The 27,263-nt window shown below is 54.6% G+C and overlaps 2 protein-coding genes and 3 long non-coding RNA genes across 5 annotated transcripts in view; 3 read left to right on the top strand and 2 right to left on the bottom strand.

The window, feature by feature from the left end:
* The window catches only part of LOC137464210 (zinc finger protein 850-like), a 711,331-nt gene that overhangs the window by 297,847 nt on the left and 386,221 nt on the right, over nt 1–27,263 (bottom strand). The window lies entirely within an intron of this gene.
* The window catches only part of LOC137464227 (uncharacterized), a 433,227-nt gene that overhangs the window by 266,023 nt on the left and 139,941 nt on the right, over nt 1–27,263 (bottom strand). The window lies entirely within an intron of this gene.
* The window catches only part of LOC137464226 (uncharacterized), a 234,995-nt gene that overhangs the window by 179,441 nt on the left and 28,291 nt on the right, over nt 1–27,263 (top strand). The window lies entirely within an intron of this gene.
* On the top strand, nt 4,885–10,735 carry LOC137464233 (E3 ubiquitin-protein ligase BRE1A-like). Its single transcript, XM_068175530.1, has 5 exons — nt 4,885–4,962; nt 8,033–8,158; nt 9,040–9,180; nt 9,505–9,606; nt 10,057–10,735. The coding sequence occupies exons 1-5, from the start codon at nt 4,885–4,887 to the stop codon at nt 10,231–10,233; spliced, it is 624 nt and encodes a 207-aa protein (XP_068031631.1). The 3' UTR covers nt 10,234–10,735.
* LOC137464223 (uncharacterized) lies at nt 14,821–16,874 on the top strand. The gene is made up of 4 exons (XR_010994086.1): nt 14,821–15,004; nt 15,152–15,272; nt 15,871–16,412; nt 16,759–16,874. It is a non-coding gene; the product is annotated as an uncharacterized lncRNA (long non-coding RNA).

Below are 27,263 nucleotides of genomic sequence, written 5' to 3' on the forward strand. Positions count from 1 at the left end.
CAAAGCGTGGAACCAGTCCATTGAGAGATATTTGAAAGACCAGAAAGCATCTGGAGGGGGAAATATGGGTGCAACGGGAAGTACATAGATCCACCTGGTCTAGTGCAGACATGGCCATTTCAACAGGAGAACTGGAAACACCTGAAGGAAGAGGGAGAGGAAAGAATAAACAGAATATTGGTGACTCAAGGAGATGGGAAGATCAGTATTTGTTATCTTTCTGCCATCAGTACATCAGAAAATTGCTGTTTCTTAAAAGTACTCAAGTGATGCAGATAATAAAAAATGTCCTTGTATAATATGAAATGTACAAGTATTAACACCTGTGCCCCTTTCCAGGCAGACATCAGCTGTGTGCCCATGACCAGGCAGTGCCACTTGTGCCCTGAGGTGCCGAGCTGGGATTGGATCTCTCAGAGAGGAGCTGAGGGAGAGCAGAGCACCTTGCAAGCTGCAGGTCGCTGCCAGCCCCGCAGGGCTCCTGTGCCATCAACATCTGCTCTGCTCCAGCCTGAAACAGGGCCCAGCATGGTGCCGGGACCGTCAGAGAGCTGAGGTGTGTGCTGGAATTCAATGCCCTCCCCATGGCGCAGCAGCCCTGCATTTCCCTGCTCCAGCCTTGGTCTCCAGCACAGCCGTGGAGGCTCTTTGGGCTCCTGAGTGTTCCTGCTGTGTCCATGCCCCCAAGGGCACAGAGCAGCCTCCTCTCTCGGGCACTTGCCTGTTTTCCATGCCTTGCACAGGCGCTGGCCCTGCCCCACAAGGCTTGGGCTGAGTCCTGCCCTGCACGCTCAGCCAGGCTGGGATGGACACTGATGGTTTCTGTGCCAGGCTCTCTGAGCCCAGCCCAGCTCCCTGCAAGCTCTGCCAGCTGCCCTGAGCTCTGTGCAGCACCAAGGGCCTCTCCCCAGCACAGCCCAGCCGGCTCTGGCCCCACAGCTCTGCTCAGCCCAGGCTGCTCTGGCCACTGGCCCCACGGCCTCAGCCCCTGGCCAGGGCACAGCAGCAGCTGCAGCTCAGCCAGGACTCAGCCCCAGCCATGGGGGAAGGGGCTTGGCCAAGGCCAAAGGAGGCTCCCTGGGTGCCCTGCTCCCCTCGGGCTGAGGTGCTGAGAGCTCTGCAGCCCTTGCTGCCATCCCATCTGCCCAGGCCAGCACAAGAGCCCGGCCTTGGGGCCCTCCAGAGCTGCTCCTGCTCCAGGCCCAGGGCCCATCCCAGAGCTGGGGCAGCCACAAAGCTGTGCCCATTGCTGGTCACTGCTGCTCTGATGGGGATGGATCCTCAGCCACTTGGAGGCTGCTGATGAATTTTACTTCTCCACAGGGCTCTTCTTTCTTGAGCTCTTCAGTTCAGGAATTCAGTGAGAAAAGCTCATAAACATTTGTTCAAAACGCCCAAGACAAGAAAAGCCCTTGGGAATAATTGAAGTCTTCAATTCTTCTCTGATGAATTAGACAGGTTTCAGTAGTGTATTTAAAGTGAATATACTGTTTTGAAAACTATGCAGAGAGAACTGTTTTGTCCTGTTTTCTTTTCCAGTTTTTCCTGTTTATAGATGGATATCAGCAATGTCCAATTGATATTGACCCCCAGCACCTCCTAATGCAGTCTGAATAGATGTGAAAATCAAGACCCTTCATGGCTGACAATCAATCACACTTTGTCCCCATCCCCTCCCCACCATTTCCCTCATCCAACCCCTGGCACTCAGAGCAGCTGAGGAATGGAGTCACACCCAGGGATGTCCCCAGGGCTCAGGATGGGGGCCAGGTCAGTGAAATCTCTTGATTGCTGATCTGGACGAGGCCATCGAGGGCACCCTCAGTCAGTTCCCAGGTGAGCCCAAGCTGGGTGGGAGTGTGGCTGTGCTGGAGGGCAGGAAGATCTGCAGAGGGATCTGGACAGGCTGGAGCCATGGGCCCAGGACAATTGGATGAGGTTCACCAAGGCCAAGGGCCGGGTCCTGCCCTGGGCTCACAACCACCCCAAATCCCTGGCTGTGCCCTGCCCCTGATCCCCACAGCCTGTCCTGTTTCCTTCATCCCTGCCTTGCCAGGGACTTTCTGGGACAAGGGAGCTCTGCTCTGGGGATGGAGGGAGGTCCAAGTGCCACCACTGGAGTGGGAGCCACAACTCATCAGGTTTGTGTCCTTTGGGGGTCGGAAACTGGTGAGACTCAGAGGCACAGAAAGTTTCTCTTCATGGCCAACAGACCATGGTTGCACAGGACACAATTTAATAACAATCACACTCTTCCCTGAGCTATGTACAACATCCCAGCAGCATCTGATGAGTCCAGCATCCATAAGTGATTCCCATACTAGAACTGATTTTAGACAACCATGGTTCTGTGATAGAAATAAACACAATTAAGTTCTTGTATCAGAATGATTGTCCTGCAGTGGGGGCAAAACAGCTCAAACAATTCCTGATTTCCAAAGCTGTCAGTGGTGGATGGCGAAGAGATGTCACACAGCCCTTTTCTATGATGGCAGAGTCGTCTCTGTTACCTCACAGCCCATTCTGTGATGTCACACAGCCAGCCTGTAATGTCACAGCCGACTTTGGGACATCACAACCTCCTCTGTGATGTCACAGCCTGCTCTGTGATGGCAGAACTCACTTAGCATGTCACACAGCACCTCTGTGGGCTCACAGACCCACCCTGTGATGTCACAACACCTTCAGTGATGGAACACAGCCACCCTATAATGTCACAGCACACTCTTTGACCTCACAGCTTGCTCTGCTCTGTGATGTCATACAGGCATGCTGTGATGTCACAGCCTGCTCTGTGATGTCACATAATAAACCTGGGATGTCACAGCCAACTATATGATGTCACAACCTGGTCTGTGATGTCACACAATCACACAATCACAGAATTACTGGGTTGGAAGAGATCTTCAAGATCATCAAGTGCAACCCATGCCCTGACACCACCTCAGCTAAACCATGGCACTGAGTGCCACATCCAGTCTTTTTTTAAACACATTCCATGATGGTGACTCCACCACATCCCTGGACAGACAATTCCAGAAATTTATCACCCTTTCCATAAAAAACTTTTTTCCTAATATCCAACCTAAATTTCCCTTGGTGCAGCTTAAGACACTGTCCTCTGGTCCTGTCAGTTGTTGTTAGGAGAGAGACCGACCCCCACCTGACTGCAACCACCATTCAGGGAGTGTAGAGAGTGATAAGGTCACCTCTGAGTCTTCTCCAGGATAAACAACTCCAGCTCCCTCAGTCATTCCTCACAGGACTTGTGTTCCAGACCCCTCACCAGCCTTGTTGTCCTTCTCTGGACACGCTCCAGCCTGTCCATGTCCCTCTTAAACTGGGAAGCCCAGAACTGGACACAGCACTCAAGGAACGGTGCCAGTACAGGGGAAGAATGCCAAACACACCAGTGCCAAGTACAGAGGAAGAATGACCTCCCTGCTCCTGCTGGCCACACCATTCCTGGTCCAGCCCAGGAGCCATTGGCCTTCTTGGCCACCTGGGCACACTGCTGGCTCATGTCCAGCCTGCTGTCGACCAGTGCCCCCCCAGGTCCCTATCTGCCTGGGCACTGTCCAGCCACGCCGTCCCCAGCCTAGAGCATTGCAGGCGGTTATTGTGGCCAAAATGCAGGACTTGGCACTTGGACTGGTTAAACTTCATCTTACTGGAAACCATTCCAGGTGTCCCTGCAGAGCCCTCCTACCTTCCAACAGATGGACACACACTCCCAGCTTAGTGTCATCTGCAGATTTACTAACGAAAGCCTCAATTCCCTCATCCATGTGGTCAATAAAAATATTGAACAGAGCTGGCCCAGCACAGAGCCCTGAGGGACAGCACTGGTGACTGTCCCCAGCTGGATGCAGCACCGCTCACCACCACTCTCTGGGCCGGCCATCCAGCCAGTTCTGAACCCAGCACAGAGTGCTCCTGTCCCAGCCGTGGGCTGCAGCTTTTCCAGGAGTGTGCTGTGGGAGACAGTGTCAAAGGCCTTGCTGGAGTCCAAATAGACACATCCACAGCCTTTCCTGCATCCACCAGGAGGGTCACCTGGTCATAGAAGGAGACCAGGTTGGTCAAACACGACCTGCCCCTGCTAAACCCCTGCTGGCTGGGTCTGACACCCTGGCCATCTGTCACGATCCACTTGTGTGGGGTGTCGCGATGGTTCTTTTCACCAATCCCAAAAGTGCAAAAAGGCAAACAACAATGGACTATCAGTTAATCACAACAAATGTACCTTTATTAAGGGCCAAAACAGTAAATGCGATAGTGGGGATCAGAAAGGAGATAAAAGGATAGAGAGAGAGAGAGAAAAGAGGGGGATGGGAATAGTTACCAACACAGGCGAGATCCTCACAGTTATAGTCCACAGAGGAAAGAGGGGGGACCATGCAGGACAATGAGAGTCTATTGTAATTGCTGTGGGGGAACAGGTGAGTCCACTGAAACCACCAAGGCAGGATGAACACAATGAAGAATAAGTCCATTGGAATTACTGAAGAAGAACAGGTCTTGTCATTAGTGGTTTCCCCACTCCCTGTGGGAGGGGTCTCAGTCTCTGTCCTTGAGAGGAGGGTTTTTGATCTCCGTCCGTCTGTCACAGTGGTAATGGGGCAGATGAGAGGTCTTCAGTGAGAGACCACTAGAGTCACCCCAAAAGTTCATTCGGCTTCAGGAGGAGAGTGGGCAAATATGCAGTAGGCCGTTCCTTGCTGGGTTCATGCCAGGTCCTTGCCAACTCCTTGCCGAGTCCTTGCCAGGCCTTGTTCGGAACAGCTAACGTAACGGTGCAGCAGCTGCACCTGCACTGCCGCTCTCTCCAAGCCGGAACTGCAGTGAGGGAAGGGGTTTCTCCTCATGGCAATTGGTAGGCAAATGTGGGGGCTTCAGACGGCCTCTTACACCTTCCCCGAGCTGTCTGCAGAGGAATCCACATCAGCCCAGGCTGGGCTGGTCAGTGGCCGGTCAGTTCCATTGGCTGGACGTAGGCTCGGGACACTTCCCTTGGAGCCTCTTCAGGGAGGGAATGCTGGGGCTGTCATGGCTGGGGTGTCACAGGCAGGGGAACGCTGGGGCTGTCAGTGTTGGGGTGTCACAGACAGGGAAACGCTGGGGCTGTCACCCCTGGGGTGTCACAGACAGGGGAATGCTGGGGTCTGTCTGCAATATGATAGGACATTCTGCTTCTCAAGAAATAAAGAGGGGATGGACCCAGACAATAAAAGAAAAAAGGGTTGGTTATAGGATGTATCAAGAAATACCACAGGAAGGGTAAAATAAAGGTACAAAATCTAAAAAAAAATTAAGAGTTCTTAAGAGCACCAAATAAGTAGAGTATGGAATAGTTACATGGGTTCAAGGGAAAATTCACATGTAGCTAAAAACAAAAATGTAAAGTTTTTAAGAGAAAAGCACGAATTAATGTATTTATATAAAATACGTATTGTTATGTGTATTTTAGATAATTCGTGCTTGTGAGAAATAGATGTATGAAATATGTTATATTGGTAAGAAATATTCTGTAAGTTTTTTTAAGCACCCCAGCCGGGGGCGGGAAGGTTGCTTCACAGTATTTCAAAACCGCAGCTGGCAGCAGGGAGAAAAGGACCTAATTTGCAAACGAATGGATGTGGCGGATGAGGAACACATGATAAGTACCTGAGAGTGAGATAACCAGAACCATCAGGGAGATACATCTGAATACCGAACTCCAGGAACACATTGGACGGGTTCTGTTCAACTTGCCACAGTGAAGGAACTCCACATGAATAGGTGCAGCCCAGAAAAAAAGAAATGGACTTTGCCTCAGGCAAGAAAAACCGTATGAAAATCGCTCGGACAGAACAGTCGGGGTGAACATAGGGGACCCTATGCTGTAGTGGTCAAGCCTGTGTCTCACCCAGCGCTGATCCCGGGCTCGGCACTGACCTTTTTTGATAGTGGCTTTTCGTTGTTGTTCTCTAAATTTATATTTGGACAATTTAATCAATTTTCTTTAATTAATAAATTGGATCGTTCATTTATGACACCCCTGAATCCCCCATTTCCGGACATCAGGGCCCCCTGCTCCCCTTTTCCCCGCCATCCCATGGCTCCCAGCCTCCAGACTTCCCCTGGGCTTGGCCCTGGGACACCCTGGAACGCCTTGGACCCCAACTGCTGCCTGTGCCAGCCCCCAGCCCGACCTTTGTGCAAAACCAGAGACCCCGTGAACTCCCCCTTCCCGGACATCCCGGGTGTCCCCTTCCTGGTTCCCCCTTTTTGGGAAACTCTGGACTCCCCTTTCCTGGGCTTAAGGACCCCCTGGAATTCCCTTCTACTGCTCCACGTCCCTGCCCCCCATTTCTGTGACCCTGAGACCCCCCTGCACCCCCATTCCTGAGAACTGACACACCCTTTTACCCCTTTGCCCAGCACTCAGACCCCCCTGCACCCCCTTATCCGGCACCAACACAACCTGTTCCCGGCCCCCCACCTCTCCCAGCCCCCAGCCCCACCCTTTACCCTGACCAGGGACCCCTGGGCCCCAATTCCTGCCTTTCCCAGCCCCCAGCCCCTCCTTTCCTCACACTCAGGAGCCCTGGCACCCCCTTTCCTGGGCACAGGATTCCCTGGACACCCCATCCCAGCTCTCCCAGTCCCTGCACCCCCTTTCCTTGGCTCTGAGCCTCTGAACCTCCTTCCCAGCTCTGCCAGCCAGGACATTGGGATAGCCAGAGCCGGGATATTGAGATAGCCAGAGCCGGGATATTGGGATAGCAAGAGCCAGGATATTGGGATAGCCAGAGCCGGGACACTGGGACAGCCAGAGCCAGGATATTGAGATAGCCAGAGCTGGGATATTGGGACAGCCAGAGCCGGGACATTGGGATAGGCAGAGTTGGGATATTGGGATAGCCAGAGCTGGGACATTGGGATAGCCAGAGCTGGGATATGGGGATAGCCAGAGCTGGGACATTGGGATAGCCAGAGCCAGGATACTGGGATAGACAGAGCTGGGATATTGGTATAGCCAGAGCTGGGACATTGGGATAGCCAGATCCGGCTCAAAGACAGGAACCTTGCAAAACCTTGGCCAAGTGTCCCTTTGCTGTGCTGAGAAGAGTAAAAAAAAACCTTCACATTTACCCTGACGCACAGCTCATGAGGGATCCCTACACACCTTAGGAGAGGCCAGAAATATCCCTGTGTGCCTCGTGAGGGATCCCTGCACACCTCAGCAGAGACCCCAAAATGGGGCAAGCACATTTCTCTCTCTCTCAGGATTTTTATGAAGGTGCACAGAGAAAAGTGAAAGAGAAAACAATTTCTATTTCTTCTCCTTGTTTTTCTCATGTGGAATGTGTTTGGAGAATTGTTTACCTAGAGCGAATGCCTGGATGGATCACGGTGGATTGTTTGGGCCTGATGGCCAATTGGATCCACCTGTGTCTGGACTCTGGAGAACAGGGTCACGAGTTGTGAGGGAGTGAGATATGATAGAGAGAGTAGCATGTAGTTTTTAGTATCCTCTTTTATATAGTATATTAATGTATCATAGCATAATTATAATAAAGAAATCATTCAGCCTTCTGAACTAAGTCAGACATCATCATTCTTCCCATTGTGTTCGCCGACATCTACAACACATGCCCTAGAGGAAGTTATCCCAGGGAGGCTGGGACTAGATGATCTTTAAGGTCCCTTCCAATCCAGGCCATTCTATGACTCTGTATCCTGTCGTCCTTGGAACCACTGTGGAACTGTTCGCTGCCTTGCAGCAAGTCTTTAAGCCTCTGTCCAAAAATTAAGAAATCTTTGTTGCAAATATTTGACTGCTGAGCTTTAAAGTGTTGACCATAGAGATCTGGGTACAGCTCTTTGGATACAGGCACAGCTGTTCAGGGAGAAAAAGGCAAGCTGAATGTGTGCTCCCTGGTGATGGGGAAGCAGGGGTAGTTTTAGCCTGCAGCTCGAATGACAGCTCTGAAGACCCACAGAGCATACATTAATTCCTTCTGTTCCCTCTGTCTCCCTTCCCAAGGTGGATGCCCAGCTGCAGGTTGTACGTAAGCTGGAGGAGAAGGAACACTTACTGCAGAGCAGCATTGGAACGGGAGAGAAGGAGCTGGGTCTGCGAACACAGGCCCTGGAGATGAGCAAACGCAAGGTGAGTGATGCCTTCGTTTCCTCTTGGGTTATGAGGTGGAGCTGCTGCCTTGTGGGAGGCATGGAAGGCTCTGAGCTCTCACTGGGATTAGAGAACCTGGTATTCCCTGCTTTTGGATGAGTATATCAGAAGGCTGAGGAGTCCTGGAGAGAATTATGATTAAAGTACTGGAGACTGATGTTTTCCTTTGATAAGGAGAAGCAGGTCATATGTTTTTCTGTGTAACCTGTGGTGAAGAGAGAGACAGCAGCCAGATGAACTGGGGTCAAAGCTTTTGTAGCAAAGATGGGATAAGCAAAAGGAAATACAGCTGGGGAATGTGAACACTTTCAACAAATGCCTAAGATGAGTAAAGTAACCAGTGTTACCAGTAAAATAAGTCTAAGTTTATAGCTGCTGCTGCCTTTGTTGTTAAGTTTTAGTAGAAATGCAGAAATTACATTAAAACAGGCAGAAAGGAAAGCAGGAATATCCCTGTGAAGAGGAGCTGGGGAGAATTCAGCAGTGACCTGTGTTTAATAGGACAACTTGTGGTATTAAGGGCACTTGGTTATAAAGTCAGAAGAGAACTGGTGAAGAGAGATTGTTAGAAATAGGTATCGTGCAGTTCTGTCTAGTACAGCGATAGAACTGCCTCTGAACACTTTAATAGAGAAGACACGGAAGCTGGAAGGCTGAAAATAGGTTAAGAAGAGAATTGGATGATCATTGGTGTTTTTGTAAGAGATATGCCTTGCAGTGTGCCAAGGTTTGGCTCTGCCCAAAGGAATCTTGAAGCTAAATGATTAGAACTTGTTGATAATAAGGTAAGAACAAGGGACTAGAGACCACCAGAGCTGTTCTTCTGTGCTTGGTCCTTATATACTGGTTTTCTTTCTCAGGCCATGGATGCAGCCCAGCTTGCAGATGATCTGAAGGCCCAGCTAGAGCTGGCTCAGAAGAAGTTACATGATTTTCAGGAGGAGATTGTGGAAAACACAGCAACTAGAGAGAAGGAGTTGTTCAACCTCAAAAGGGCTGAGGTATATACCCTATGCACAATCCTTCAAGATCTGTCTGCTTTAGTGTCCTTCTCCTTGTACACTGAGCTTGCAGAGGGTTTCAGCTGAACTGCTCTTGGTATCCAGTTTCACTTTGACTTTGGCTTCATCGGGTCTTGGCTCTTTCAGATTTTGTCCCCTGATAACTGACAATACTTGTGGCATCAGATGATCATGTTGTCTCTTGGATTATAGGGGATGAAATTATGGCTGGCATGACTTAGCCAGGTACACGTTCTCTTTGGTCCCTGAAGAAGCTGACAGAGAATGTACTGCTCCTTCGCTTGGTCTCCTGTTTTTCTGCAGGAAGATATTTCTAGGTTGCGCAGGAAGCTGGAGACCACAAAGAAGCCTGACATGGTTCCCAGCTGTGATGAGATCCTGATGGAGGAAATCAAGGATTACAAGGTGAGTGTCTGTGTCCGTCAGCTTCCCTTTTTACTTTAGTCAGAAGGTGTGTAGGCACACTTTCAGTGTCTGACATCTCTCGTCTGTACTCTGGCACTGGAGAAACCACCTTGTCCTTCTGAGGGATGGAAGCACCTACATGTTGAGACATCTCTGAGCACTGCAGCTGGGCTGCAGGGCTCCTCACAGCTCTGTGTGTGTCTGTGCGTCTGTGTGTGTGTCTGTGAGTGTGTGTCTGTGTGTGTGTGTGTGTGTGTGTGTGTGTCTGTGCGTCTGTGTGTGTGTCTGTGAGTGTGTGTGTGTGTGTGTGTGTGTGTGTGTGTCTGTGTGTGTGTCTGTGTCTGTGTCTGTATCTGTGTCTGTGTGTCTGTGTGTCTGTGTGTGTGTGTGTCTGTGTGTGTCTCTGTGTCTGTGTGTCTGTGTCTGTGTGTGTGTGTGTCTGTGATGCAGGCCTGCCTGACATGCCTGTGCTGCAACATGCTCAAGAAAGACGCGGTGCTCACCAGGTGCTTCCACGTCTTTTGCTTCGAGTGTGTGAAGACGTGCTACGACACGCGGCAGCGCAAGTGCCCCAAGTGCAACGCGGCCTTCGGGGCCAACAACTCCCACAGGGTCTACATCGGCTGAGGCCCTCTCAGAGCCCCTGCTGGTGCTGAGCCAGCCTCCTTCCCTCCCTCTCAGCTTCTGCTGCCTGAGCTGCAGTGTCTTCTGGGAGGAGCCTTCAGGGTCTCCAAAGAAATACACTCTGGATCTTGCTTCCTTTCTTGGCCCTGTCCCTTTGGTCATGCCCTCAGTTTTTGTGTGCTCTTTGTGCCTGAGAGGAAGTTTCCCATCCCTTGCTTTCACACTGCCAAGGCGGGAACGTGCAGCTGAAGTGCTGCCTTGGTGGGATGGAAGCTGAGCTGCAGCAGAGATTAGTGAGAGCTTTATTTGAGGGCTCTGCTTTGGATGCTAATTGAGTCCCATCAAGGAATGGCACTGCTCCTGGGAGGGAAGTGTTTCCCAATTAACAGGCCCAATAGAGACCAAGGAAATTAATCTGTAGACTCAGTGGAGCAATTCCTTAGGTACCTGTGCACCTTCCTGAGTCAGGGCAAGAACCCTCGAGGGCTGGTGCACTAGGAAACCCTACCCCAAACAAACAGGTCTGAATATCCACCAGAGGAGAAAGGAGAGATCTTGGAGACCCTTAGAAAACAGCATTCCACTGACAAGCCCTGGTTGATGTGCTCACCTTCCCCTAGGCTGAAGCATTGCTGCCATTGTCCTTCTCAGAAAAGGGCTTTTAGTGGTTCCTTTGCTGCAGCTTTACCACAAAGATTGACCTTGTTATGTACAAATTCTTCTTAAAGCTGTTCTTTGGTTTATTTTTCTGGTTCTCCTGCCTCTGGTACTGTCTGCTCTCCCATCCTTTGTCCAGTTCTTGGAAACATTTCTCACAAGCTTTAAACTTCTACAGTAGAGACACTTGATCTCTTCCTTCTTCTCCTTTCAAGATATGCTCAGCTAGAACAACTTTTGTCCCTTTGGCTCTATCCCCAGTAGCTTATTCCTGACACAACAGGAGGGCCAGGATGCTGCATTATTTCTGCAGCCATTTTGTCATGGCTGCTGGGAATTTTGGCAGGGATGTGGTGTGGCTTAGAGTCTCGGTGCTCCCTGTGCTTGGAGCATTTGAAGCCTGTTCCTAAAATCAAAATGGGAACTTGTTGATTTGTGACATTTCTTCCTGGGATGTAGTGTTTAAGTAAACAGTAGTATTTAAGTAAAATTTGCCTGGAAGGTGCACCTCTCAGAGGTTTGTCTCATGGGTGTCCCTTCCCTGAAGCATGGAATCTCCTGCCTTCCTCCATCCCCTCCCTGCAGGAAATACCAGATACAAAGTAAAAGGAGTTCATCGCAGGCTCTTACACTATTCATTATCTTGGGGAAAACATTCAGAATATATGAGTAAAGCCTTGTAAATGATGAGGAATCCTGAGAAGTGAGAAGGAGCGCTGCATCCTGCCTTTCCAAGGGGAACCTGGGCTGCTGAGAGCTCCTGCCATGGTGTAAGAGCTGTTAGAAGGAATGAGAGTAGAACCCGCTCCCCTTTCCCTGGAAATTGCTCCCGGGGTTACAGGTTCTGGCAGCAAGTTGGCTAAGGAATGATGTGGTAATGCTGCTGGTAGATTTTGGGGTACAGATGCTTCTTCATGGCACCAGGACCTGGCTCATGAATAAACTGTCTGCATCTTCAAACACCTTGGCTACAGCAGCAGGAGTTCCTTTTACAGCTGTGAACAGCAGCCTGAACTTTGCAGCCCCAGCAGAGCTGCAAAGCCCCTCTGTCCGTCCCCAGTCACTCTTGTATCACCTTTCTACTGAAATGAGCTTTGTGTGAACTCTGCCCCGGTTGGCATCCCTCTGCTCCTGGCAGGAAATGGATACTTCAAACAAGTTGTATTAGTTCCACAGAGGAGTTTGGGAAACTCCTGTTCTCCCTTAGCAATAAAAAAGTCTTGGTTTTGTTTTAAAACAAAAGCTTATTTCAAGCTCATTTTGGAAGTGACTGAGTTTCCCTAGGTGGACATAATTTTAACACTTAGAAACAATGAAAATTTTGGGTTTGTTCTAAAGTAACAGCTTATTTCAAGCTCATTTCTGAAAGAACTGAGTTTCTCTGTGCTTTTAATTAAACCACCGAGAAACAGAATGTATGGAAATAATTTACATTTATCAGGACTAGTAAGTATTGGGGTAAAAAGAGTAAAGCGGTGACAGAATTCTTTATGAAAACATTCTCTAAATTCAGTGTCTTAGACAAGAAAGAAAAAACCTCTTCTCCAGTCTCCCGTGCACCTGCTGTCACAGCAGATCCTCCCCTCTGCCACAGTCTGCAGGCACTGATGTGCCTGTGCCACTCCCCTTCCCACAGAAACCCACAGCAATCTCTTGTCCCCAGGGGATCAGGCTGGAGCAGTGGCTGAAGGAGAAAATAGCATGGCTTTGTTGGGCAGCAGTAAGTTGAGTCTTTTGGGAAAAGGCACAGTTGGTGATGCACTAATTCAGAGCAATCCGTATTTTGCATTTGACATGGGAGAAACTCCTCAGACAGCCACCAGAAATAATACTTGCTTAATAGTAGTTATTAGGTGGTTGACAGTTTTCCATTTATATTTTTGCTTTTAGATGAGGTCTGTTTTGTTGAAGGATTTGGTGTTTGGAGCTTTGAAGCAAAGCATTTTTGTTTAAGATATGACTAATATTTTAATTTTTTTTTATAACATGTTTCTGGGCTCCTGTGTAGAGATAAGAACATAAAAGCCTTGATAAAAATACTTACAAAATTGGCCTGAAATACTTCTTTCCTAGTGTTTTGATGATAGGAGCAATATTCACGTGTTCTAAACAAGTCATGTTGGAGGTTGTGAGGTACCAGATGCTACACAAAGAAAAAGCTCTTTCTAGAAAACTGATTATCTGAAGGGTGGAGGCAGGGGAAGGGAAGGCAACAAAAGTGACCTCAGTGCCTTGCCCATCAAGTTTGTCAGGAATGTGGGGACATCCCAGATCTATTATACCTACCAAGGTGCAGGCCTGTGGATCCCACTTCTTTGTTTTACATCCTAATTTCTCTTCCCCGTGTTCCTGCACTGGAAGGAGCAGACACACAAAATCAGAGAACAAGCCCTGAGCAGGGAACAAAGAGCAGCTCTTGAGGCTAATTCGTCTGGGTCTCACTGTGACCAGCTTTTGGTGCTGATGCAGAGCTTTTCATACACAAGGGCTTTTCAAAGGTTGGAGATGCAAATAGGTAGAATGTCTTCCTCAATGCGCCTGCAGCCTTTGAACCGCACCTGACAAGAACAGCCCAGGAACGGCCCCGCCCAGTGCGGCTGGGCGCGCGCGGGCCCGAGCGCAGCGCCCCCCTCAGGCCGCGCGCCGCCGGCGCAGCCGCGGCCGTTGCGCCGGGGCCGTTGTGGCGACAGCCGGCGAGCGGCGCCATGGCGGAGCTGCCGCTGCCCGCCGGGCTCAGAGCCAGCGCCTTCCCCGCCAAGCTGTGGCGCCTGGCGAACAGCCCCCGCGTCCGCTCCGTGCGCTGGGACAGCCGGGCCCGGGGGCTGCTCATCCACCGCTCCCTCTTCGAGCGGGAGCTGCTCAGCCCGGGCGACGCCCAGGGCCCGGCCCCGCACACCTTCAGGGCCACGCAGTTCCGCAGCTTCGTGCGCCAGCTCTACCGCTACGGCTTCCGCAGGGTGCCGGGCCGGGTTGGCTCAGCTGCGCCGGGCGATGCCGGGGCTTGGCTCCACTACGGCAACCCCTGCTTTCGCCGCGACCGCCCCGACCTCCTGCTCCGCATCAGGCGCCGGAGCGCGGCCAACAGGCAGCGGCCGGCGGCGGGGCGGGAGGGCCGCAGGCGCCCGCCCCGCGGCTCCCAGCAGCTCCCCGGGGCGCGGCCGCTGCCGCACGGGCGGGACGGGCGCAGTCGCTTCCAGCCGCTCTCCAGGGAGCGGCCGCCGCTGCCGCCCGGGCGCCCGCCCAGCGGCTTCCTGCTGCTGCACAGGGAGCGGACGCTGCCGGACGGGCGGGAGCTGCGCAGCCCCCGGCCTGGCCGCTTCCAGCCGCCCCCCGGGCAGCGGCCGCTGCTCGCCCGGCGCCCGCCCTGCGGCTTCCACCTGCTGCACAGGGACCGGCCGGTGCCGGCCCGGCGGGAGGGGCCGAGCCGCTTCCAGGAGCTCTATGGGGAGCGGCCGCCGCCCGCCGAGCGGGAGCTGCTACGGATCCCGCCCTGCGGCTTCTTCGGTTTCTACGGGGAGCCGCTGCTGCCGCTCGGGCGGGAGGGGCCTCGCAGCTGCTTCCAGCAGCTCTACGGAGGGCAGCTGCCTCCCATCGACCGGGAGGTGCTCAGGATCCAGCCCTGCAGCTTCCAGCAGCTCCACAGGGAGCAGCAACCCCCAGCCTACGACCCGCAAGGTAGGAAAAGAGTTGTAGCCTTGCTTTTCCCCAAAAGGTCATGAAAAGTGACTGTTTGAAGTATTTTTCCACAAGGCTCTGTCCTTCTCGGCCCAAAATTCTCAAGCTTATTAGAAGGGGCACCTAGAAAGGCAAAAGATTCTCTGCCTGGTTTTCCTGCCTGCTTCCTGTGATGGTTGATCCAAGGCAGCAACAGAGATCTGTGTCCCAGAGCCACATTGTGGAGTGTGACCAATGTCTTTGGATTCTTGCAGCCACCTCGGGCACTTCAGCCCCCAGCGCTCCACCTGGCAGTGCAGGTTGTGCAGCATCGACGGCCTCCGGCTCAGCCTGGAATGCACCTGGTGAAGAGCAATTGCCACCAGTGGATCTTGGCTTTGCCGTCGAGCAAATGATCCGGGAGATCAGGAGATCCCTGCCTGAAAGGTCTCCCTCTGCTCAGGTAACCCATTGGAGGGGAATGGAAGAGGCTGGGCTGAAAGCTTTTGAACGCTGTTACATGGAGAAGGAGAGTAACTGTATCCTTGATGTGATTCCAGCAAAATACTGAATGATCTTTAGTTTTCTTTTTTTCTATTGTTCTTTCAAGGGCAATATGAATGTTGCCCCTGAGTCTTCAGGAGGGGAGCCTGTGAACCGGGCTGCAGCAGAGGAAACTTCATCTGGCACCGAGAGCTGCGAGAACAGTTCCCCAGAGCCCGAGGAGCCTGGTAAGGACAGAGCCCCCGTTGGTTTAGAGAGGTGTGAGACGGCTGCTCTGAGCCTGCCTCTGGCAGGAAGGGAGACGAGAAGAGTTGAGCTCTTGTCTGCAGGGTTGGTGCTTCCTGGTGCCTTTAGTTCAAAGGCACATGCACAACCTGCCCGAGCTCTGCCATCCACGCTTCGCAAGAGGCTTGGGCACTGAGTCCTCTGCTGTGGCAAGAGAGCAGGGAATAAACCTGACCTTGTGGGAGTTGTGCCACCAAGCTGGGTGTCCCAGTCTGGTTCATACCTCAGCCCCCAGCAGCCTTCAGCCATTTCAGTGAGGACTGTGGTCTCTCTGTCACTGGGACTGTCTGTGTTTCAAGCTCTCGTGGGTGCCATTTGCACTGTGGGTGCTGAGACTTTATTAGAATACTTAAATACTTTACACACTTCCGTTTTGAAAACTTGGAAGGATCCCTGTTCTTTAAAGAGCAGGCTTCAAATTGCCAAGTGAGAGTCTGCCTTTCAGGCCATCTTTTAATGTCCCTGATAGAAGGACAATTGGTGCTCAAGGGACGCTTGCACAAGGGCCAGGATTGTCTCAGTGTTCCCTTTGCTTCCCAGATCCCGTGTGATCAACTTGTCCAGGAGGGCTGCCCTGTGTGCCAGGAAGAGACAGAGGGAGAGCCTGTGACCATTGGGCAGGTAGAATTCCTCTGTCTCTAGTTATATTGATAGATGTGTATAGCTATATTTATTGATATATGTAGTTGTATTTATAGATTTATGTAGTTATATTTATCTATCTACAAAGACAGAGATTTGTCTAGTTAATTTATTTTTAGTTTTAGGTGTATATATTTACATTTTTAGATGTGCAGTTATAGTTGTAGATGTCCGTAGTTACATTTATACATGCATATAGGTGTAGGCCTCTTTTTATACATCTGTATAGGTGTAGGCCTCTTTTTAACCTCTTCTCCTGCTCTGCTTCCTCCCTCACCTCTTGCTTTTCCCCCCGTGCCCCCTGTGTCCCCTCTCCCTGTGCTGGGTCCGAGCTGGCGGCTGGGCCGGGCGGAGCAGCAGTTCCAGCCCCGGGTGTCCCTGGAGCGGTGGGAGCTGCCGGTGGCCCCAGGCACTGTCCCCTGAGGAGCTGCTGAAGGACGGTGAGACTGAGGGGGCTGAGGGGGCGGTGACGCTGAAGGGACGGTGACCCTGAGGTGCTGCTGGGGCTGAGGGCTGTGGGGCAGCCGAGGGCGATGGTGGCACTGAGGTGACAGGGAAGTGGCACAGGCTGAGGGGTGGCGGGTCTAGGGGGACGGGATGGGTCAGAAGGGACTGAGGGGCTGAGAGGACTGTGAGGGGCTGAAGAAACTGAAGGGGGCTGGGGGTTTGCCGAGAGCATGGCGGGGCTGAGGGGATGGAGGGGGCCGGCAGGGAGCACAGAGGGCTCCGGGACTGCAGCTCTGCCAGGCCTTGGAACCAGTTGCAGAGCCTCCGCTTTTGCCACAGCTGCAGTGGAGACCTTGAGGACAGCCGGAGACTGACGGGAGCCAGCAGGGAGAAGCAGAAGGCCAGCAGCAAGAGCAGGGAACGGGGACCTGCTGCTGCCACGCTGGAGAGAGCCCGGGTGAGGCCCCAGGGCCGGGGAGGCAGGGTGGGGCTGAGGGTGGCGTGGGCTGTGGCCGTGGGCACTGCCCGGCGGGGCAGCAGCGGGCCCTGCCCGTGCTGGGGCTGCTCAGCGCAGCTGCCCCGGCCGGCACAGGGGCTGTCCTTGGGCAAGGCAGCTGTGCCGGCAGGGCCCGGGAGCTGTGCCGGCTGTGCCGGGCTGCCGGGGCTGTGGGACAGTCCCGCCGCGGCTGCACTCACCACAGCCTGGCCCGCTCGGCTGCTTTTTCTTTCTAACCCTCCTGGGGAGGCTCTGAGATCTTCCCTTCCCTGATGGAAGTGCAGCTGCTGCCAAGGAAAACGTCCCCATACTGACTCAGTGCTCCCTTGGCTTCCCAGTTGTGCCATCTGCCGTCCCTGTCCAGGAGAGCTGCTCTGCACGGGAGGAAGAGCCCGAGGGAGAGGCTTTGAAGATGGGCCAGCAGCAAGAGCAGGGAACGGGTGTTCTAAGTTAAAGTAAATAATTAGTCTGATCCTTTCGCGATTGATAAAAAGAATTTTATTGATTACAGCAAGCAATGACAAGCAAACAGCGCTGGGTGCAGCCGGGGAGTCAGTGCTCCGCCAAGGCTCACACCGCTTCCCTTTTCCCACGGTCCTTTATTCTCCCCCTTCTTCCGCGTGCCTTGTGGCTTTTCCGGGAGTACTCTGCGCGTGCGCCTCCAGTTGCTAGGGGGTCGCCGCCTGCTCTCTGGTGGTCGTCTGGATGAAGGCTCTCCTCCTCTTCCTCACTGGGGGTTTATGACCCTGTAACAATCTTTCCATAGATGGTTACACACCTCCCGACCGTCGTTGTACAATCAACTTAAGGAGTCAGCATATCCTCGGGTTTCCTGTTATTCACAAAAAACCTCTTCCTTTGCCTGAGTTCCTGTTTAATGATGAACAAAGAGACTTCTCTTATCTGTTACAAGGGGTCTGGAACACAAGTCCTGTGAGGAATGACTGAGGGAGCTGGAGTTGTTTATCCTGGAGAAGACTCAGAGGTGACCTTATCACTCTCCACACTCCCTGAAAGGTGGTTGCAGTCAGGTGGGGGTCGGTCTCTCTCCTCGCAACAACTGACAGGACCAGAGGACAGTGTCTTAAGCTGCACCAAGGGAAATTTAGGTTGGATATTTGGAAAAAAGTTTTTTATGGAAAGGGTGATAAAGTACTGGAATTGTCTGTCCAGGGAGGTGGTGGAGTCACCATCATGGGATGTGTTTAAAAAAAGACTGGATGTGGCACTCAGTGCCATGGTTTAGCTGAGGTGGTGTCAGGGCATGGGCCAGACCGTATGATATTGAAGGTCTCTTCCAACCCAGCAATTCTGTGATTGTGTGACATCACAGACCAGATTGTAACATCATATCGTTGGCTGTGACATCACTGGTTTATTATGAGACGTCACAGAGCAGGCTGTGACATCAGAGCATGCCTGTATGACATCAGAGAGCAGAGCAAGCTGTGAGGTCAAAGAGTGTGCTGTGACATTATAGGGTGGCTGTGTTCCATCACTGAAGGTGTTGTGACATCACAGGGTGGGTCTGTGTGACCACAGAGGTGCTGTGTGACATGTTAAGTGAGTTCTGCCATCACAGAGCAGTCTGTGACATCACAGAGCAGGCTGTGACATCATAGAGGAGGTTGTGATGTCACAAAGTCAGCTGTGACATTACAGGCTGGCTGTGTGACATCACAGAATGGGCTGTGAGGCCACAGAGAAGACTCTGCCATCATAGAAAAGGGCTCTGTGACATCACAGAGCAGCTGTGTGATGTCACAGAGAAGGCTGAGACAATACAGAGTGGGTTGTGACATCACAGGGCTGACTGAAATCAAAGAGCAGGCTGCGACATCACAGCGAGGCTGCATAACATCACAAAGGTGGCTGTGACATCACAGGGAAGATTTTGTGACATCACAGAGCAGACTGGGACCTCAAAGAGCAGGCTGTGACCTCACAGGACACCTGTATGAAATGTCAGGTGGCCTGTTACATCTCAGAGTGGGCTGTGTGACATCACAGGGGCTGTGTGACATCACAGGGGCTGTGTGAGGTCACAGGGGAGGTCACTCCACCCCAGCCCCCCCTCACAGTTCCCCCAGAGAAGTCCAACGCTGCTCGTGCACAGAGGGGTCCCCTGTCCCCCCGGGTCCCCCCGGTGCCGCAGCCTCCCCCAGAGGATGTTCCACGAGATCGACCCCAGAGCCTGACACGGGGACAGGGGCTGGGGCTGTGGGGGGTGGGACAGGGGGACAGGGACCCCCCAGCAGCGTCCCCGTTTCCGCCAGAGCCTGGGCCAGGGCTCCTTCACCCTGTTACCAACGAGGGCTTGAGAGCGCTGAAAAAATCCCCAGCAAGGGATCAGCAAAAACCAGATTTAATATTAAGCGACAGCACCACAAAGTTCCTTGGCAAGAGTCACTCTGCTCCTGGAGCCCTTGTGATGGTTGGTCACGATGGAAACCTGCCCTGGCCCCTTGCTCAGGGCTGCTGTCACTGCCCAGAGCCAGAGGGGATCCCTTGCTGGGGGCTTGTGCCACGGCCACCTGCCCTGTGCCGCGCTGGCCGGTCAGGCGCCACGGAACCAGCAGCAAACGCCAGGGCCAGGGCCAAAGGCCAGGTCAGCCCCACAGAAAGGGGCAGTGCTGGGCACTGTGTCCATGGCAGCCCTCACTGGGGGTGACACCTGGGTCACCTGTCCTGGCAGTTGCCATGGAAACCCGGCTCATTGGGAATACAAGGGTGGACAAAGGTTTTAGTAGGGCCTGGCACAACGGGACAAAGGGGGGTGGTTTTAAACTAAAGGAAGGGAGGTTCAGATAAGAACAGATAAGGAGGAAATTTTGGATGATGAGGGTGGTGATACACCAGGACAGGTTCCCAGGGAGGTGGTCAGTGCCCCATCCCTGGAAACATTCAAGTCTAGCTGGGACAGGGCTCTGAACAACCTGATCTGGTGAAAGATGTCCCTGCTCATGGCGGGGTTTGGATGAGATGAGCACTGCAGAGCTCTTCCCCTCCAAACCATTCCAGGACTGCATGGGCAGAAGGGGCTGCTCAGTGCACTCCATCCACTGCCTTGACTCCTCATGGTCTCTGCTGGACCCCACATCCCACAGCCAAACCCAGCCCCTTCTCTGCCTTTCCTCCCCCTGCCCCAGGGGCTGGCACAGCCAGGGGGGCACAGGTGACCTTTGGGCTTTGCAGGGCTCAGGCACAAGGGCCGTGGCAGAGTCAGGGCTGAGGTCACACTCTGTGGGCTGGGGCAGAGCCCAGCCAGAAATGAGCCCTGAGGCAGCAGCTCTGCAGTGCTGGCCACCAGGCCGGCTTGCCAAGGGAGGCTTCTGGCCATGCCCTGCAAGCAGCTGCTGCTGCCAAGGCGCCTTTGGTGCCTCAGGCTCTCCCTGGCACAGCTCCCAGCACGGCACTCTGCCCTTGCGCCCGAGGCCTTCCCTGTGCTGGGGCTGGCCTGGGGCTTTTCCTGCAGCGGGACCTGCCCTGCTCCTGGCACAGGAAAGGCAGTTCCTGCTGGAGCAGGAGGCTCTGCCCGCAATGGGCTCAAACCACTCCCGCAAGGCCCTGTTTGCAAAGCCCCAGTGGGAAATGAAGGAGGGGGTCACGCTGCTGTTGGGGTGAATAATGCTGAAACCAGCCTGACTCCTCCATCCCAAGGTTCCACATCCTCAGAGGGAGCTGAAGCTGTGGCAGGGCTGGAAAAATCCCCAGAGAAAGGAACAACCAAGTGACACCACTGAGAGCTCCTGCAGAGCTGCTGAGCTGGCCCAGCCTGGGCACATCTGACTGACAGGGCAGCACTTCAGACTAGAAAAGCCCCATCCAAATTTTAATGGCAGCGTCTCCTGACATTTCCCTTCTTGGGGGCTGTGGAGATTCCTCCCTGCAGTGGGGACACCCCCTCAAGGTCACTGCTCCAGGCTGAGCCAGAGATTTGCCCATGGTGGTTGGTCGGGGGCAGTGACATCAATCTCTGCTTAAGAACTGGTTTTTGTTTAATACAATTGCTTCAAAATTGCTTCCTGTTTCAGCCTGAGTGTCCCTGCAAGAACAGGGCATCTTTCAGGCAGTTCCAGAAGCTCAGGGATCTCATTTCATGAGGAATCTGGGATGCAAATGGCCTTGTAAGAAGGACAAAAGCAGAAGCAATGGACTAGAAATAATTAAAAAAAAAATACCCTTCTTCCAGACAAAGTCCACCAAGTCATTCCCTGCATTTCTCCTTTTCAAATTCTTTCCATCACCTACTCTCAGAGGTCCAGCCTGTTCTGGTGCTTATCATGAACTGACTGTGCTCTTGATTTATACCAGCACTGGAGATGTAGAATCATCCAAACTGAACACAGAAACAAACTCCCTCTGTCCCATTTTCATGTTCTAGATCACTTTCCAGGTGTCCATGGAGATGTGGGAATGATTATCACACAACTCTCCATTTCTGGCTGCGGGCTCTGGAGATTCCTTCTCTGCATTCAGTCAGGCTTGTATTCCCTAACAAGTCCTGGTTCCACCTCCTGTTTCCCAAGGCTGGAACAGTCACAATGAAAACCTCACCAATGGCACAACTCCCCAGCTCGCCAGGAAAAGAAAGGACAAGCTGTCAAGTTCTCCAAACCTTGGTCCTGCTTGGCTGCAAGACTCCTGCTGCACACATGGTGTGGAAAGCCAAGAGAAGCTGCAGGTGGTGGCACATCTTGTGACAGGAGCTCAACCTGGTTCTCCAGGAAAGGTTCTTGAGAAGAGCAAACAGGACTGTGGAGAAGATTCCTGGAAAACTGAAACAGCTTTCCAGAAGTGAAATGAAAATTGAAAGAAACAGTCCAAGATGTTTTCCTCTATTTATTTCTCTGCTGCCTTTTTCCATCTTGCACTACTTCTCCATCCCATTAATTCCAAATGTATCTCACCTCTAAGATCAGTGACTTAGCGAGTTCTAGACACTCTAAAGTACCATGAGCCACGCAGTTTGCCTTCCAGTATTCACTGGAAAGCAACGCTGGAGCCATAAGTGCAGGACCAGGACCAGGGAATCCTCCAGCCAGGGAATGTGCCCCGATAGGGTTGTATCCTCAGCGGGGACCTCTGAGATACTTCTTACCTCGTGCAGGAGTCCAGAGTCTGGATCTGGGCTGAACAGGGCAAAATTCCCGTGTTTGGACAGGCTCAGGGGCTGCCCCCGGGGAGCGGGGGGCTGGGCGCAGGGGCGAGCGGGCAACGGACAAACAGACACGGGGACAAACGGCCCCGGAGCTTCAGTTGCAGCGGCGGCAGCAGCAGCGGCGGCAGCAGCAGTGAAAGAAGCGACTTTCTTTACTTTCTATTGCTTCTCCTCTCCCTCTCCCGCTGTCCCACACCCTCTCCCGCCCTCTCTTTCCCTGTGCCCCCTCCTCTTCCAGTCTCCCTCTCCCCTGCCGGGCTGGGCCATGCCTCCGGCCCGCCCCCGGCCCCGGGCGGGGCTGCCCCGCCCCCGTCCCCGCCCCGGTTCCCGTCCCCGTCCCCGGCCGTCCCGCCGGGGTCTCGCCTCCGCCCGGCTCTGGCCGTGCTGGCGGTGGCGCTGCTGGGCGGGCATCAGTGCCTGGGGCTGGGCCGGCATCGCCTCCCTCTGGCTCCGCCTGGCCCGAGCCCGGCCCCGGCCCCGACGTGGGCTCCAGTCCCGGCCCCGGCCCCGGCTCCTCCCGGGCCCCGCGGAGGACACACGCGGCGCGGCCGCTGCCGCCGCCTCCGCTGCGGCTTCCCCGGCCCGAGCTCCGCCGCTCGGCAGCGCGGCCGCCGCCCCCGAGCCGCCGCTGTCCCGTTGCTAGGAGCGAACGCCTGGGGAGGGCCGGCCCGGGGCGGTCGGGGGGTGCTCGGGGGCCGCTCCTGGCCCCGGGCCGAGCGCTGACAGCCGCGTCCCGCCCGCAGGGAAGGCGCAGCAGGGCCTGAAGGAGCGGTACCGGCTGGGTTCACTGCTGGGCAGCGGCGGCTTCGGCAGCGTCTTCGCGGCCACGCGGCTCTCGGACAGCGCCCCGGTGAGCGGCGAGGCCGGCGGCGGGCGGAGGAGGAGGGGGTGGAGGAGGAGGAGGAGGGGAAGGAGGGGGAGGAGTAGAGGGAGGGTGAGGAGGAGGGGAAGAAGGAGGAGGAGGAGGATGGGGCTGGGTCTGCGGCTGGGGCTGGGGCTGCGCAGGGCGGGCGGCAAACTAAGCCCGCTGCTGCTCTTGGCTTGCAGGTGGCCATCAAAAGGGTGCCAAGGAACCGCGTCCGGCACTGGGGCGAGCTGGTGAGTGAGTGGGGCCAGCGGCAGAAGCCGGGCCGTGCCGGCGGGGATGAGCCGAGGCCCGGCAGGGTGGAAGCCACCAGGACACCTCGAGGGAGAGCGGGCGTGGGGCCAGCGCAGGGCACAGAGCACCCCGTGCTGGGTGAGGGGTTCCCGACCCCTGGCACGGCATCAGCCCCACTGACGGAATTGCGTTCCTCCCAGAGCCCGACGGCACCAGCGCACCGGGGGTGCGTGGGGGTAGCAGAGAGGGGGGCCGTAACCTGTGTCCCAGCCGGTTTGGTGTGCAGGTTAGAAAGGGCTTGGACTGCTCCACTCACCTGGTTTGTTTTGGATTCATAATGTTTTTGGGGCAATGCAGGCAGGGAAGATGAAGGCATGGTTTTCCCAAGCACTGGGTGGGTTTTTCCTCCTCATTGTCGGGCCTTGCCAGGACTTCTGCTGCCCTCTTCCAACCCCAGTGGCTTCTTTTCCAACCCCGAGTCTGTACACAAGTCCCAGGTGCTGGCGAGAGGGCAGCGGGTCACCCCGTGTGCCACTGGGGCAGCCCCCACACGCCCAGGGATGCTGGGGCCAGGCTCTGGGAGCAGCAGCATCCCCCTGATGAACCCCATCTGTATTCCATAGGAACACGGTCATACAGCCCCCCAGAATGGACCCAGTTTGGCTGGTACTACGGCAAGCCAGCTACCATCTGGTCCCTGGGCATCCTGCTGCACCAGATGGTCTGCGGGGAGCACCCTTTCAGGAGGAGCCAGAACATCAGCTGGGACCATCAGCTCTCGCTGCCAGGACGGCTCTCTCAAGGTGGATCCTCATCTCTGGCCACGGGGGCAATGCCAGTGCTGGGAGACAGCAGCAGCTCGTGAGCATCCCGCTCTGGCAGCTGCTGAGGAGGTGGCACATGTCCTGCTCTCCTGCTCTCCTCCAAAACAGGGAATTGATGGGGAAGTTTAGGCCCAGCTCTGAGCACATCCAGCATGGCCTGGGCACGGGAATAGTGGGGCAAAGCCAACAGGAGCCTTCTCCAGCTGACCGGCGGGTTCTGGTTTCTCTGCCCAGAGTGCCAAGATGTGATCAGGCGCTGTTTATCCATGCTGCACTCGGACAGGCCCTCGTTAGAAGAGCTGTTCTGTGATCCCTGGCTGCAGGATATTCATCTGCCCTAGAAGAAGGGAGAGAGCCACAGGCACACTTTGATGCAAGGCCCTGGTAAGTTGCAGCTCCACACATGCCTTGGCAATGAGAAGCAAAGGAACCCAGACATTTTGTCCTGCCTGTGTCACTGCCCAGGGGTCATCAGATGGGAACATGCAGCCCTTGTGCTGGAGCTGAGCTGCTCTGCCCAGCACTGGTGGCTGCCATCTGAGCTGGTTTTGCTTGTCTGGTTCCCTGACAGCTGGGGCCCTGGGCAGAACCCTGACAGCCTGGGCTCACCCCCAGGGAAGGAGAAGGAGCCCCTGGAGGAGCTGTACCAGGTGGGGATGCTGCTGCTGGGGACAGCGAGGATGACATCAAGGATGACAACCTCTTCCTCCACCTGGCCACCGGCAGCTGAGGATGATGGACTTCGATTCTGGCACCTTCTCCAAAGCCAGGCTCCACAGGAAATTTGCAGGTGAGTCCACACGCAGGGGGATGCTCCCAGATTTGGGCATTGCACAGCCTGGCCAGGAACCAAAGGTTCCCCCTTTGCTAGGGCAGATGCAGCTGATCCTTCAGTCGGCTGCCAGGCTGCTTTTGGCAGGGCTGGGGGATGGGCTGGGGTGGTGATGAAATGGGAGTGGGCTCCTGGCCCTGCCAACAGCCCCCAGCACCCACCGTGCCCCGGGCTGGGGCTGGGGCTGGGGCAGCCAGCCCGACACAAACAAACCCCCATGGTGGGAGCAGAGGTGGGACTCCAGAACCTGTGCAGGGGCTGCATTGCTCTGCTGGCAAGGAAGGGCTTGGGCTGCTCCATTGCCCCTGTTTGCTTTGGGATCACCGTTATTTTGGGGGGCAGTGCAGGGGGGAAGGGAGAAAGCCTGGGCTTCCCTCACCTGTGGGTGGGTTTTTCCCTGGCATGCTGGGGTTGGGCCTTCCTCAAGTCCCTGACAGTAATATGATTTTTGACCTTTTTTCTTGTTCCCCTCTGTAATCTATTTTCAATAATTTGTTGTTTGTTTTTCTAGAGGAACCATTCTAGCTGGGGTCCAGTCTGGATGGGGAAGTGCTTGGGAGCAGCTGTGGCATGGATGGGCCGTGCCCTTGGAGAAGGCTGAGGACATGGTTTGGGACCAGCTTTTCTTCCAGCGGGGGATGGCGTCAGGTGGGTCCCGTCTGCTTGGCATGGTGGGATCAGAGCTTTGGGGAGATGGCAGCGAGCACAGGAGCATCCTGCTCTGGGCAGCTGCTGAGGGCTGGATGTGCCGTGGCCGGCTGCAGGCTGGGCACATGTCCTGCCCTCCTGCTCTGCTCCCAAAGGCAGCAGGGATGGGCAGCTCTGGGCACAGCTCTGGGCACGGCCAGCATGGCCTGGGCACCGCGGGCGGCTGGGACAAGGGGACAGGAGCCTTCAGCTGACGGGCGCTTTCTGGTTTCTCTCCTTGCAGCCGGGCTCTGCGGGTGCTGAGGCTGCTCTGGGCTCTGCCAGGGCTCTGCTGGAGCTCAGCACCGGGCCGCAATCAGCCAAAGAAGAAATGGGGTGACCTGCAGCACAGACCTGCTGGAGCATTTCAGCAACACAGCTCAAGTGTGCAGAGTGTACACCTCCCAGGGAAAACATGCCACCACCCCAAAATAAACTTGTTCAATAGCTTCTGAAATGAAATCAATCTGGGATGACCCCAAATGACATTTTGTAGCTTGCTCAAGCTGTATCTCGGCCCTTCTCTGAACTGTTCTCTCCCCCACCTGCCTTTTACTTCCCAACTGCTCCCTCTTTTCCCCCAGTGAGTTCCCAGCCCATGGCAGTCTCCATCACACTGTTGCCTTCCTTGATGCCCCTCGCCACAAGGAAGGCTGAGCCCCAGGCTTAGGGACTCATCCTGTCACTGGCTGAGGAGCAGCAATGTCTCAGAGGTGCAGTGGGATTTTAGTGTCATTCAGAGCTGCTCTCCAGCCCTCAGCTCTCCTCACTGCTGAGTTCCCACTCCCTTTTCCTCGTCCTTGCAGCAGGATGAGCTCTGTGAATCCCCTTGAGCCTCCCCACTCTTCCCAGCCCACGCACCCACCTCAGTTAGGCTGAAGCTGCAGCTTCTCTGTCTCCTGTGGCACACCAGTCCAGTCCCCTGTGCGGGGAGCCCCAGCCCCAGAGCACAGCACTCAGCAGTGCAGTCCGGGCTGGAGCAGCTGCCCTGCAGCCCTGGCTTGGCTGTTTGTGGCAAGGGAATGCTCCCTGTTTGCAGCTGTCCCTGCAGGATGGCCCCAGGGCAGAGCCCAGCCGGGCTCCCACTGCAGCCCCTGAAGCTTGGGCAGACAGTGGTCCCAGAACTGAGGTTCACGGGGAGCACCCAGAGCTGTGGCTTGCAGTCAGTGTTGGCAAATGTTGTGTTCTCATCTCCTGCAGCCTGTGGGGAAAGCCACCTGTGCTGCCAGGCCTGTGTGTGCCAGGCCTGTGTGTGCCAGGGGCTCTTGGATGTCTCTGTACCCCTGGACAGAAGGCTCTGTGTGTGCCAGGGGCTCTTGGATGTCTCTGTACCCATGGACAGAAGGCTCTGAGTGTGCCAGGGGCTCTTGGATGCCTCTGTACCCATGGACAGAAGACTCTGAGTGTGCCAGGGGCTCTTGGATGTCTCTGTATCCATGGACAGAAGGCTCTGTGTGTGCCAGGGGCTCTTGGATGTCTCTGTACCCATGGACAGAAGGCTCTGAGTGTGCCAGGGTTTCCATAATGTCTCTGTGCCCATGGGTATGGAATAGCATGGGCCCTGAAAGTGTCAGTCCCGTTGCTTGCACGCTCCTTCCTTTGTATACAAGACACATCCATGCACACCCCCATGTACAGATACATTAAAACGTCAGGGAGGGACAGAGATTTCCCACAGTGCTCTAACTTGGGCATAACTCACCTTTTAGCCAGTGGCCAGGGGATTTTTTTCCCAGCTCTGTGTG

Source organism: Anomalospiza imberbis, chromosome 39, assembly GCF_031753505.1.
Source record: "Anomalospiza imberbis isolate Cuckoo-Finch-1a 21T00152 chromosome 39, ASM3175350v1, whole genome shotgun sequence".
Lineage (NCBI taxonomy): Eukaryota > Metazoa > Chordata > Aves > Passeriformes > Viduidae > Anomalospiza > Anomalospiza imberbis.